Source organism: Mycetomoellerius zeteki, unplaced genomic scaffold, assembly GCF_001594055.1.
Source record: "Mycetomoellerius zeteki isolate Tzet28-1 unplaced genomic scaffold, Tzet1.0 scaffold102, whole genome shotgun sequence".
NCBI lineage: Eukaryota > Metazoa > Arthropoda > Insecta > Hymenoptera > Formicidae > Mycetomoellerius > Mycetomoellerius zeteki.
Genome location: NW_017255933.1, coordinates 819,443 through 834,192, shown reverse-complemented (window position 1 = coordinate 834,192; position 14,750 = coordinate 819,443). Strand labels below are relative to the sequence as shown.

Sequence of the window (14,750 nt, the reverse complement as noted above, 5' to 3'; positions counted from 1 at the left end):
TTACTAATATTTATTATTGTTAATAAAAAAAATAAACTGAATATTTCATTTTATAAAATGATTTGGATATAATATTTTGCGCTATCTGTAAATCATGATTAACGCTGAGTAACGTAGATAAATAAATAAATCGAGTGTTCACTAAGCATAATTAATACTCGAGCAGGTTTATAACCGAGCCGCTCTGTTAAACCTGGCTGTTTTAATTTCTTTTTAATTAATAGTGATATCCAATTACTATAATTAATTTTTAACGAGTGACGATAATCCGCGCTAATGATATTGCACGTCGTAAATCCAAAATATATTGCATTGCAGTCAAGCCTACGAATAACATGAAACATTCATTCGTGATTTATAGTTCGCGATCTCAATGTACGCACGCACAATATATTGTATTTTTAACAATTTAACAATTTCAATGGAGTACCTCCGTCATCGCATTTTAGTGAGACTCAAATATTCTAAAAAACTGTTGCTACAGACTTAATTGATTACGTAAAAACAAATAATAAAAAATAAATTAACTTCTTCATTTTAATGTATCTTAAATGTATCGTACGTTATACGATTCCATCTATTCGATATTCTATATTCTAAGTGCATCTCAATGTGCTTAATATATTTATTCTATCATCAGATTTCTTATCCTAATTCATCTTGCTACGAAGTGAGATTCAATCGATATGTCTTTAGAAATGTACTCTTTCGTTCTCTGACATCTGGTTCGTGCAACTTCTTTCCTTCCTTCCTCTCTCTCTCTCTCTCTCTCTCTCTCGCATCGTACATCTATCTCTATCTTATTCTTGCTCGCTCGCGTGGTCTTCCGTTCCCGCTCACGTCCGCGTGACTCATGTCGCGGCGTGCGACGCGCCTCGATAAGTGTCGCCGTCTCTCGGGGATTTCGGGAACCTCGTTGGGGATTCCCCCTACCTCTGCCTTGCGCGGAGCCGCGAAACGTCTCCAACGGAGGGGATGCCTCGTCGTTGCGGTGGGGGTTGTAGACGAAGGGAGGAGAGGGCTAGCCACGGCAAAACTTTTGTCCATTCACGGCCGACACGCTCCTAATTGGGAGTACGCTCCGAGGTCTCGTTCCACGCGCACGGATGCTGCTGGACCAGACCGGAATTGATACTTAGGAATCGTATTTCTTTTTCCTCACGCTCTCGATTGACACTCATCGCCGAGCATGATCATTTATTTGTGAAATTTACAGTAGCAACAATATTAATCATCAATCGAAATTATCTTTTCTTCGGAAAATAATATTCTTAAATAAAAATGCTATTGTAAGCCCCGTGCGTGTTAAAAGTAAATTTAGGTAAATAAGCATACAGATTAATAATAAAAAATAATAATAGAAATTAAATTTGTTAAGCATCAAAAGCAGATTCGAACATGCAAAAACTTATTTTTGCGCAAAAGCGTCCTTTATATTCCACACGTCAATGTATATTTGTCGGCATTCATGCATGCTTATCTAAAGGAAGTTATATTCACTATATACACATTCACATCTGTCAATGCAATTTCCGTTCAGTGAACAGAAAGTTTGATCACTAGAATTGAATGTAGTGTTTTTTTTTTTCAATCATGGTCTTGAGAGTTGCTATTTCGTGTCGAAATTGCAGACATTGTTGCAACGATTTTTTTACAGATTTGTTTTATAGAAACAGGATGGATTCACGACGACCTAATTTTGCAAAATGTTGCACGACTAGCTGGATTTGAATATAGAGACAATACAAAAATCGTTATCTGATATTAATTTTTCATTTATGACACGATATGCTACAAATTATTGCCGTTATTTTATAAGTATTTGCATTGAGAAATATTCGAAATATAATTCAACTTTCATTGTAACTTTCAAAATTTCGAAAAAGTTTCTTAAAGAATGCTCATGTATAGTAAAATAAATAATAGAACAAATAGTTTTTTGACAAAATATTTTGTAATAAAAAAGATTTGTAAGTAATTATGAATCAATTGATGGGGGAAATAATTCATGAAAATATTACGTTTTTGCGACGTGAGTTTTTTATGTTGTGCAATAATGATGAATCAGCGTCAATATGAAAGTCAATATGATGATGTCGAGAAATGTACCATGCTAACGAGCTGGGAGACTCACTCGATTGTCGTCGATAGTGCGCGAGTCAGAAAATTGCGCTGCAATCTTCTGCGCGTCGCCAGACGGAGCAACGTACTTTATACTATCGCGCGTTTTGTCATATGGATGCTTTATGGAATTACTATGAAAGAAACTACTCTCACAATCAGAGACTCGTCGAAAAGAACCTAGTGTATAATTCCTATTATAATCATAGTCTTTCGCCTTTACTAGTTATGGCTCTGATCTAATGATGCCTCTAAAATGGCAAGCCATTTGCAACTATGCTTGATTTAGAAACCGCATCGAATTAAAAGTACGAATTCACACTGCTCAACTACCGCGTCGCAGTGAGAGACGTTAATTCGCTTTCACGATTTTACACTTTAGTCAGAAACGTTTTGGTGCGTTATATTATTCAGACGTTACTTTACTTTATACTATTCAGACATTACATTTATATTATTCAGACATTACTTTTTACCGTATGAATAATTTTAGAATATAATCTTATTAAAATAATTGAAAAAAACATATTGAACAATCCAATTATTATACGACATCTTATTTCTAACAAAATCTGACTTTTATATTAAGTATTAATATCACTTAATTCGTGCTTTCTGTCTCTTCCTCTCTTCCTTTTTCTCTCCATGCTCTCTCTAAAGTATATACTTTATTTTTCATATTAAAAAAATTATTATAATATAAAAATTACAAAATTTTGTCGATAGCTGATATTTAAAGCCTAAGATTTAATCTGAAGAAATTTCAGTTTTCCCAGATTAGACGAACGGCGTGCCTACGTCATTAGCTCGTAGCCTAATCAATAGACATAATTATGAAACTATGCGCCATTAATAGTCCCAAGCCGCGCGGGTCATAATCTCGTGGTGAAGGACGGTGTGGTACTAGTTCGCGCGTTATTAAGCGGGTGTATTTTATAGGAAACCGGTAGTTGGGTAATAACGAGCGAGGGTTGCCTACGTTCGATTATGGTTCCTTAACATTATTACATGCTAAAAGAGAATAACTAGTAAAATGCACTGCATTGTGCCTTCCAAGCAATATCGAATACCTCAATTATGATGTTAGAAAATCTTAACACTTAATTTAAAATTTATATCTGTTCCTATATTGATAACGATATCAGTTTATTAACTTACATTTTATAATTTATTGTAATAGTAAATACAATCTCTGAATAAGAAAATTCGAAAAGCAGGATAAAACAAACAAATATATGTTTGTATTTTTTTTTTAATAAAAAATCTTTGAAAATCAATGTTTTTTTTCCTAATAAACAATACCCAGAAAATATATTAAGTTTATTTTTTGAACTAATTTAAGACATAATAAATTATGAATTATTGAAACATCCGGTAAAATATCGATTTTTTAACGAAAAGTCGTCGTTCATTGACATCTGTCCGATTCCTTCCTTTTTTCGTCCCGTAGTTGATTTTCCGCTAATCAAAGGATGCGACAATCGTTTGCATTTCCTGTGGCCAGTCATTAACATCGGCACGTTTCAGTGGGGCTTTATCGTTTATCAGCTAGCGACAACCCCCTTCTATGTCGGCCACTTTGCCGCAAGTCGGCCACGCCATCCCCAAATCGCTAAACTATCCTCCAAACACCAAGTACCGCACTAGGGAAACTTCGACGTTAGCCATCCTCACACCTTCGGCATTTGACCCTAGAATCGGCAAAGTGGCCGAGAATCTGACCAACGAGCAATTACGGACGAGGTGTCGAAAGATTTTGCGGTGGAAGATTTACCTCTAACGGACATTATTTACAAACATTATTCACAGACATTATCGACTGACAAAGCAATTCTATTTTTGAGATATGTGTCCAAGACTCGCCACTCGATAGTAATGTTTGACAAAACGTTTCCAACGTACAAATTATCTTAATGAGCAAGTGACTTATAAATCACGCTGCATACTGACAGCTATACATTCGTCAACCACGGGCATGTTAAATTCTTTTTAATATCTTCCCATTTTACCTTCACGAGAGAGGAGAGAAATGACAGATTATTTTTTTTTCTTACTAATAGTCAACGATACAAATAGTTCCAATGACGGGACTTACGGCAAACGACCATCGGTCTTAATAGATATCAATAGCTCACGTTATTCGTCAATATTGTCAGAGAAACGCAGTGATTTAATTTTTCCTCATTAATTGTTCCCGGTGTACGTACCGATTCGTCAACGGTTATCGAAACAGATGAATTCGTATGAATACTCATGAAATACACTCTTAAACAGCACGTTGTTATTAACCTGCTCCGATATTCCGCCTGTCAATTAAATTCATGTGCTTGCTTTAAGAATCGCGATGTCAGTGATGTGACAGATGAAACGTTTTTATTTATCGACAAGTAAATTTTACGAAAATTTAACGTAAAGTTGCACGACAGTTACTGGGAAAATCCGATATATAGCGATCACCAAATAACGAATATACATTATTTTGAAATACGAAAGAGATCATAAATATTAATAATTCATTTTTCTCTGAATTTATTTTAGTAAGTAAAATATTGATATATCATACAACAGTGTATGACAATACATGTATATTGAAATTTAGCTTTCAAATCTAATGATTCTCGATTTTCGAATGGTAATATATTTCTCATTTATGCTGTGAAATGTTATTAATAATCTTATATCATTCTTTCACTTTCCTTCATGCCCCATATTCTCCATTTACTTCCGCAATCAATTAAAATATTCGTGAGGATTTTGAAGACGCAAAAACAAATGCAAAATTTATCTATTTTACAGTAGATTATATTTAATCGCGCAGTACAATTGTAATATGTCACGTACACGAAGCTAATCTTACCTAGTAGTTGCTAATAAATACTTTGTGCGCGAATATGCACAAGTCATCGTTACCAGTAATAAATGTTGAACATTCTTATCGGTTTTTTATTCAACTCTATGTTTAACATTTTGATAGCAGTATAACACATTTTCTTTTTATGCTTTCCGTAATTTAATTTGCAATTATCAAGACCGCAATGCTATCAATAATCAATGGCATCAGAATATCGGAGCGACATTTATAGCGCAATACCACCGTGTGTAAACAGAAAACGCAAGTCTCTTCAAAGTGTGTATATTTTTCTTTCGTATTACATGGACGGTCTGTCCCATCGCGTAAATACCGGCAACGTATCGAATAACTGTGTTACCCGCATCGAGTAGATTTTCTGATTTAAACGTTCCTACTAGCAGTGAACGCGTGACACGGTCGAACCCTCCGGCAACCCTCCGGGATTATCTCACCCTATGCCAACGCGGAGCGGCCCATTTCCGGATATACGTAGAATGAACGCACACCTACGAAGTTCTCTCTCTCTTTCTCTCTCCCTCTAATGCAAAATACACCCAATCGGCACAATCGTGATCACTTTGCTCTCGCGTGACCCAAAATACTCGCTACTCAGCCTGTCCGCACTAATCCTCGTCACCGAAACAACGTGCACGTAGCACAACGATCGCGCTCACTTTTCTGTCACGTAACGAAGGAATAACTTCTCTACATTCGCATTGATCGGCAATGCAAGATTCTTTTCCGGCCAAATATTTGACTGATCGGTCGTGATATTGGACACTTGAGTCTCGCATGACAGGCAATGCGAGGAGAATTCACAGTAATCAACACCGAACTATTATCCCGTGGGAGTTACTGAGCGTGGAATACACATCGTGTCATGCACTTACCTGTTGCCAGAAGTGGGCAAGCGTGAATAAGGGCTCCTTCTTGTAGAGCCATTCCATGGTCGTTATATTCCGCGAGTTGGCCTCCGCGGAGGCCTGCATGCTGGCCAATGCCGCTGAGTTTAGACTCGCTAGTATGGGCTGCTGGAGCGCCGCTGTCACGACGGAGGTGTTGCTACCGGCTACCAGATTGGCGTGGTACACGGTCGCGGTCGGCGCATCCTCCGAACCACCAGTAGCCAGTAGTTGGGCCCCGATCGGCGCTGACGGCCCCTGGAGCCCCAGTGACGAAGCCACTTTGACGGCTTCGAGCTTCTCCGGCGGACGCAAAACTGCTCTTCCTCGTTTGCCGCCTCCGCCGCCGCCTCCTCCGCCTCCGTTGCCGGTCGCACTCGGGGAACACGTTTTAGGCGGCGGTTCCGTCGGTACCGTCTCTCACCGGCAGTCCACAACGCAACGTGTAGCGTGTCACGCGTCCACTCGGTGGCTCGCGTTTTCGTGTTATTGCCACGCGATGAGCATCGCCGGGCCGACACTCTCTCGTGGCAGCGCGCATTCGACCTTCAGGAGTTTCCCTCGACAGTTTCCAACGTCGTTCGTTACAAGCGTTTGATAGTTATCACTCACACGGCACGTACTCTATCTATTGATTTCTAATCTAAACGGAGTACTTGGATCGGTCTCTTTCTTGTTTTTCCGAACCGATTGTCTGGATTCAGCGCGTCGCGATTCGTTCATAAGCAACGTTGAATCACGACACTTGGAATTCTCACAGACCAAACGGTAGTTTCACATTTGTCGAAAACGTGCTCGGCACCGCGGCATTATTAGCACTGTGCTAAACGTCTCGATCTTCCTCGATCGACGGATTGTGTTGATCCGTATCATTCGTCACCGTATCATTAGACTACTATCACTACTATCAGAGGGTCATGGAGCTCCTAGACAGGACCATCCGCAGACTCATCAGGATAGTGTAGTCTCTCACAGACAGTCTGCCGATATTTAACGTTATGCTCTTCTTCGTCGTCCTCATGCGAGCAGATCTCTACCCGCTGCCGCATCACACGGCACGCATCACGGAACGGATCAGTGTTTCTCACTCGCGTCAACCGGAGCTCAGTCCGCGACACTCGCGCACTTTGGGTGCACAATCGACTACACAAAAAAAAAACAATCACGACGATGTGAACACGGAGTCTCCTCCAGTCACATGAGGAAGATCACTTCGAGATTCGGAACACTTTGGTGACACTTGAAGATAACACTTGATCGATACGCCGCGCGATTTCGAAATCTGCTCTCCTGCTCATGTAATCCGTTCTCCAGCAGTCTCTTGAGTCTCATCGATGTCACTCTGATGGCAGACCCAATGTCTGACGTTCGGTGCCTTCTTTTGTCGAAGGGCAGAGTAATGAAGAGACGATTGGCGTTATTCTCGATATTCTCCTCTTCTTTTTTCTTGGCCTCCTTCCTCGTTTTATGATTCCACTGATGCACCCGGGTCGCGAACTCTTTCGTCCGCTCTCGTCCGGATGACCTCAAGAAGAGAGAACGAGACCCGTCCTAGCAGGCTCCTAACCTGAAACTAAGAGCTACCGGACGACCGATGCAATGCCTGGAGGAGGCGCAGAGCCAATGGTGGGAGATAGGCGGGATCTGCGACTCGTAGTGGGGTAGTCCAACCCCCCACACGACCAATCTTGGACTCTGGGAGTATCCCCACCACGGTCGCGCGCCGTCTCATCTCGGAAAGGACACCGCGTGAGTGGGGATAAGCCGCGAGAAGGAGCGGGAGGCCGCGGAAAGAAGCGGAGGCTGGCTAGGTGGTCCCTACCAGAGCGGATCTCATATTTTCAACTCCCCGACCGCCCTTTTCCAACCCCTGCCGATCGCTAGTTCCCTTCTTCGTTCCTTACTCTTTTTCTTCTGATTTCCCATCCTTTCCATCCGATCTATCCCTCTTTCGCTCCCTCTATCAGCTTGTTTCATTTTTTCGACTTTCTATCTTCCTCCCCCTCCTTTCTCCTTCCACCGCCTTTTCTATCTTTCTTTATTCTATCTTTCTTTCTATTTTCTTGGTCCCTAACCCGCCAAAAGTCTTCACCTTAACAGCTTAAGTAAATATCTTTTGTTGAAAAAACACCCAGATTAGGTTTCAAATTTGTTTTGATTTTCCGAAAGATGTGTCAACGTTTCTATTAATTACTCCACTGAGCAGAGTTGGAAATTATTCACATCGACAATAATCGAAGTAACACATAGTAAGATCGATTAAATTTTACAATTTTGATTCATATATTTTTTTCTTGGAGTTCTTAGTTTACGATCTAATTTGGTCACTATTGAATTGTGATTGAAGAAAGATATTAGACAAGAGGCGTAAAGAAGAAAGAAAAATAGTTGGAGAGTATGATAGAAATTACGAAGTATATATAAATGACAATTTTGTATTAAAACTCTGAAATGATCACAAAGAGTAGAAAATGTTTTTAACTAAGAATCAGAATTTGATTAGCTATTTAAATATTCCTTTATTAAATAAGATGATACTCTTTATAAGATAAAAGTTACGGAAAAATCATGATTTGGAAAGTAAAATCATTTAAACTGTCATTTACATAAGAATAAAAATTACAGGCTATCCAAAGTCTCCTTCCGCGCGGTGTATCCGCCATTACACCCAGTGCCTCTCCTTTCTTAATTACTTGAAAATTACTTCAAAAAGCAGGACAAAAGTTTTCCTTCCTAAATTGTGAACTGTATCTAGCTGAGATCTAACAGCTTAATCAACAGAAATACCGTACTTTAATCAATAACATCGTTCATTTACTAAATACGTGGTTAAAAATTGAATTAGCTAAATATCTCGCTGTTTAAATAAATTCAGTTCACGAAATAGGCGAGAGATTTCTTAAATTTTTAAATTTCTATACAATGTATCTGTTCTAGCAAATTGTGTCATTATAAAAAAAATTCTTTGTATCTAAAGTTCTTCGTATCAAGGGACAAGATAGCTTTTTAATATCAAACGAAAAATTTAATATGTCTATATATTTTTATGATCCTAATCGAGCCACAAAAAGAAAGAGGAGAAACTGCAGCACTGAGCATTTAATATCAGAATTATTCTTGTCACGGTGTTATGGGGTTGACTTACGCGTCGTAAATAAAAAAATAGGCTAAGGGCACACGCGTGCAGATAATAGCCCACCGAAGGGGTTAGCTAGTACAACCCGCCTTTTACCGCGGTAAACCCACTTCGCACCAGTTAACTTAACTAGTATCGAACCCGGTGCACGTACGAGCACACGTAACGTTCATTTTCATACTGATTGTCTGCAGTATTGACTTTCGACTTTGCAAGATTGATTGTCGCAGTTTGGCTCTAACGAATTCATTTCCGGCGTAATGAATTAAAATTAGACAGTACATGAGAATGATATCATGTTGACTGTGAAAAAATTTTCTATGAAGTTACAAAAATCAAAATTAAGAAAAAAGTATCAAATAATTAACATAATTTTTTAAGATATCATAATATATTATGATATCTGAAAAAATGCATTTCAAGAAAAGAATAGTATAATTATTAATTTAGACTCATAATTGTTTATTAGAACGTAGTGCGTTCTATATCAATGCGAAATTAAATTTTTTGATTAAATTTTTATTTCAATATTTTTTCAGTGCGAATTACTTCCTAAGTGTTAAATTAACCCTGTCGATTAATTCTGTCGATGGCAAGCAGAAACGATATTATTAAAGAGAGAGAGAGAGAAAGAGAGAGAAATTAATTTATGAAATCGCTAATTTTTGTGATACATTTTTAGCAACTAATAGATTGTTGCACAAATCAATGTAGAAAGTTAAGACTAATTGATTAAATGTGATACTGAGTGTACCTAACATAGTTTACATAACATCAGGCGCATCATCATTAGAATACTGACTAGATACTTGTTGCTCGATTAACGCAACAAAGTTGCAACGTGACGATCGATTTTGTACGATTAAGTATTCCGCGCTAATTCGCAATACCATCAGCAGTTTGGGATTGGTTTCTACGGCTAACGCGGCTGTTTAACTTAGGGAATTTCAGCCAGTTGTTATTAATGTGACAATGTTTGCTTTCGTATTTTGCAATGAATTTCATTCGTCTCGTTCGTATTCTCAAACGGTGCAGTGAGATAAGTAATAATTGAAAATCGTTATGACATGAAGAGGAAGGATGTCGTTTATAATTATTAATGAAGGAAGTATATTGCATTTGATTAAAGGACATAAAGTTATATAAAATTATTTCTAACAAAACGATTGCTTATAAGACAAGAACTCAACATATCCTCACATTAGTCCGATTTTCAAGCGAAATATCTATTATTTTGAAATCACTTGTAATGTGCTCAGACGCGTTTCGTCATAACGAGTGACAAGAATAATTCGCGCGAGATATTGATTGCGCCATGAAGTTCGCAAAAATTTCATAAACTTATAATTTTCGAAGCTGATGTGATGCGGTTACTCGCGCTGTCGCGGGGCTAACGCGCGAGATTTATCAGGCGCGACTAAACCACGAAAATACTACACGACTGCTGGCTTGTCAGCGTACTTTACTATCACCCGGTATAGCGCGAGGATTAGTTTGTCAACGCCGGCCGGCGTGCGCGACGTGCGTGTGCATCCGTGTGCATACGTGCATACGTGTCGCGATAGACAAGATTAGCAATCCTCGCGTCTTCGACGGTTAGAAATATATAATGCGTTGTCCACACTTGGATACATTGCTGGCAAAGCCAGCAGCCCGGACAAACGGCTACGTTATGCGGTGGCATAATGCGCTGGTTGCGCACACTCGCATCGCAATGAGCGTGGACTCAGGTTTTAAATAGACCATAGACATCCTGAATAGAAATAAAATATTCTTGTAAAAATATACCTTGGAGCAAAATTAAGAATTTCGAATTTGCATTTAGCGCAGGAATTATAATTACGTATCCGCGAGTTATGTACTTGTATAGCTTCAACAAAGCTATAGCGCACAATCCTTGCAATTCCAATTTAATTCTTTAAAAGGAAGTTAATTTAACAATAAATTAAATCTCCCGGTATTTATACATTTTTTTTCAATGGATAGCTTAATTATATCACGAAAAAAGTATCTCTAAATTGATAGTTGTGACATAACACATGTATTTTTGTAAAAATCTGAAAATTTTGAATTTATAATGCAACAGTGAGTTCGAAAGAGGTATAGGAAGATTTAATGAAATGACTTTTTATTTGATTATAATACCGAGAAGAGATATGCATTAAGTTTGCCAGGTAATTAGAATTACAATCGAAATAGTTATTCTTGATCGAAAACGAGCAGATAAATTTGACTGACAGTTCGTTGTTGAGCACTTAATGAAGTAACGTGAACTTCCAGTGACACATACTGAACAGTCTATCGCTTTTATCTATTATTCGATAAGTTCTTTAAAATAGTCCTTGTATCGCAAAATTATATTACGTTTTATGGCAACAATTAATATTAAAACAAAATATTCCATAGCTAGATTTGTCAGAAAATACTAATTTTGAATAAAAATATTTTTTGTAAATTATACACATGTCGATTTTCTATGTATAATAGAATTACTGATCGGGAAAATAGCGATAATTTAAAATATCGGATTTGCAAAACGATTTCGAGTAAAAACCATGATAACGCATTATGAATGTTTATTATTTTTCTGCTGATTCGTGTGGTATTTTTGCACATTTTGAAAAATTATTTTAAATTTGTTGTACACTGGCACGAAATTAGACACGTGACGATCGTTTACATTTACGATAAAGATAAAATTACCAACCGAAAGTATTTGACCGCGGGTGGACGCTCGGCGATTGGCCAAAAGCACGAATACACCCTCGCGTTTTGCAATGCCGTTGAGACGATTTTACTGCTCGTATATACGCGGTATGGCCGGTCGGTTCTCGTAATAGTACGACAAGTTAATGCGTCGCCTGATATGCGACGTGCCGCTCGGATTTCGATGTACCGTGGAATAACTCACTTGCGACAAATCATTTCGAGTTTAAATTACATATTTCCCAGACGTACGCCCGTAGCAGCGCGAGTTTATTTCGCATTTACATCGTCCATCGATGAGAACAAAAACCGAATTTCTCGGCCATTTTCCGCGTCGCCGCTGCATCGCTTACGCGCCGCGGTTTCTCGATCGCGTTTCGCTTTATGCAAATTACCATTGCCGTCCGTCACAGATTTTTACGCGTGTCGCGCGAAAAAAGCAACTGTCAGGGGTGTGTATGTGTTTTTAATTCGCAGTCATTCTTCTTCGAAGATAATGAAATGCTGAATATGGAAGAAGCTGATCGTAAAACTAATCCTTCTGATTATGTCTACATGTAACAAAAGGATCACGCATAAAATCCATTATTTTTGCCTAGAGTTTGGTTTTTTTTTATATTAAAGGAAAAAAAATCGATTGTGGGCTAAGGAGAGTCGACGAAGTTTTGTGAACACCGTCGAATCGGAACTGCTCATTGATATCACTTAAATGGAACCTCTAGGAATTCGAAACGCGCCTTCGGCGGGATTTCTTTTTACCTTGTCGCGGGAACTTCTGCGACATCGCGCACGAACAGAACGGTTAAACAAAAAGTCCCCGAGTGCCGGCTGTCGAAAACGGAACCGCGAGAGACGTCGCGTCGTGCGTCACGATCGTCTTGGAATTTCGCTGCTCGCAGCAGAGAGACTCACTTTCTTCCAACGGTCGCACGCTACTCAATATACCGGTCGACGATAAAGTCCCTTCCGCCGCCCTGTCCCCGCCATTGGTCTTCGTGGGGCAACGCGATTCTCTTCGAAGACTCCCCGGCGATTGTAACAATATCTTTTGCGCGGAGGCACACGAAGGATGCGCGACGAACGAGAGAACCGTAAGTTCAAGAGCCGCGCTCAGGGACGTCGTCGCGCGACACGCTCGCGGTAGGAAAGACATGAGACTCAACCGTCCGTCTGTCCGACAGTAAGCGAAATCTTTTTTACACCGGATAAGAGCAAGGGAGTCGATGGGGGATACAGATGGGGAGGTACATACGGGATCCGCGGAATGAACTCGATCCGGATGAACGCGGTGATTACTTTTCGAGACAACGCTTGAGCTCTTCTCACATGATCACACTTCTTACATGAAAAATTGCATTTTTTTTCCAGAAAAAAGAAAAGAAAGAAACATTTGTCAACCGCCAATGACTCGCGAGATCGCGTAAAACATTGTAGAAGTGTGACACAGGGATCGATCATGATTAAACATAAGTATTTCTTCGTGTGCCTTTCTTTTTCACAATATGTGTACTATGACATAATATCAAGTTTCCTACGAATTTTTTTGAGATGCATTTGCCTAAATCGGAGGAGTTTACCAATGTATGGAGAAAATTTCTGTTTCCCTCCCCCCTCTTTCTCTCTCTCTCTCTCTCTCTCTTTCACTAATGATGATCTCGCGTCAACGATCACGAGTTTCGTGAACACACTTGACGCCAGTTCCGCGCGTTGAAACGCAAATGAAGTTTACGATCTCGTACTCGAGACGTTAAGGTTTACGTGTTTGCCGATCTGAAACTCGCGCGAATTATAATAGTCAGCTAAGTGCTATCAACCGGGTCTCGAGTTCTCCGACAGAGAGCCACTCGAATCGCGTTTCTCACTCTCCTTCTCGAGCCGTGAAGCAAGTTGGTTGACCGCTTGAGATAAAGGTACGTAATGTGCCCGAGACGATCTGGAATCCGTCTGATGGTCACGTTCACGCTGGTACCGTTTCGACTTTCAGATAATTCTAAAGAATACCTACACGTGTATGACGTATTCGCGGGAGGAACGCGAACGAGAAGGAAAATCCCACGAAAATGCTGATCGAGATTGAATTTATCACAATATTCTTAGCCAAAAATATCATAGTTGCGCGAATTTAGTTTTTCTGTCACATTACTGTTGTAACGCGATCATGAATTATTTTTTTTTTAAATCTCCTCGACATTGAAGATAATTTTATGAAAAAAATATTTAATCCAAATTAAATGCAGAAATATTGTATTCATACTACGGATTATATTGTATTTTATACAATTTTGATAAAGCAAGTATACTTTTTGGCTTTTAAATGCATTTATTATAAAAATCTAATTTAACTAGATATCGCATCGCACTGATCTGCTATTTCAGTATTTCTCCAATAATCCATTATTTTATTACAAAAAATCCGTAAATGTAAAACAGAAAATTTTTCTATATTTGAAAATGATTTGACGTAAGAAATTGCAAATTTAAATTAAAACTTCAAAAACGAAACGCAGTTACGTATTTGCAATTTCATCATTTTATACTTTTTTTAATCGAAATTATTTCGAATATACCTATCATGTCCATTGATACAATAACCATCTCTAGAGAAAATTGCTCAAGATTATTCGCGTATAGCTCCTACGTGCCAATCACCCGCGTTAACTTGGATCATCACGAAATCTCTCGAGGGGGAAAACTTTATCACAGCTGAAGATCATCACAAGTACACAATCACAAATCGTCGGTTGACAATCACCTGATGCAACACAGTCTCTCCGCCATTCTCCGTAGTCACTCTTCGACGTCCTCTTCTCTCGGAAACGTTTCTCCGATCTTCGTGGTTGTCCGCGAAATCGTATGCGAAGAACGAAAAGAAATCCGCACGAAAAGCAGGTGAAAGAAAATGAAAATAAACTCGAAGTCAGCACAGGGCCGAGGAACGCCTCCTTACTCGCGCGACTGTTCTCGAGCGTACGAAATGGGGGCAGCGAGGAGAGCACACCTTATACCGAAGCACCACTGCACTCGCCCGATGATC

General features: G+C 39.2%; 1 protein-coding gene across 1 annotated transcript in view; it reads right to left on the bottom strand.

The window, feature by feature from the left end:
* Nucleotides 1-5,969, bottom strand: part of cut (homeobox protein, cut) — a 126,685-nt gene extending 120,716 nt beyond the window's left edge. The window contains 1 exon segment of the mRNA XM_018444603.1: nucleotides 5,863-5,969. Coding sequence (XP_018300105.1) covers nucleotides 5,863-5,961 — 99 coding nt within the window. The 5' untranslated portion in view covers nucleotides 5,962-5,969.
* Nucleotides 5,970-14,750: the final 8,781 nt, after the last annotated feature.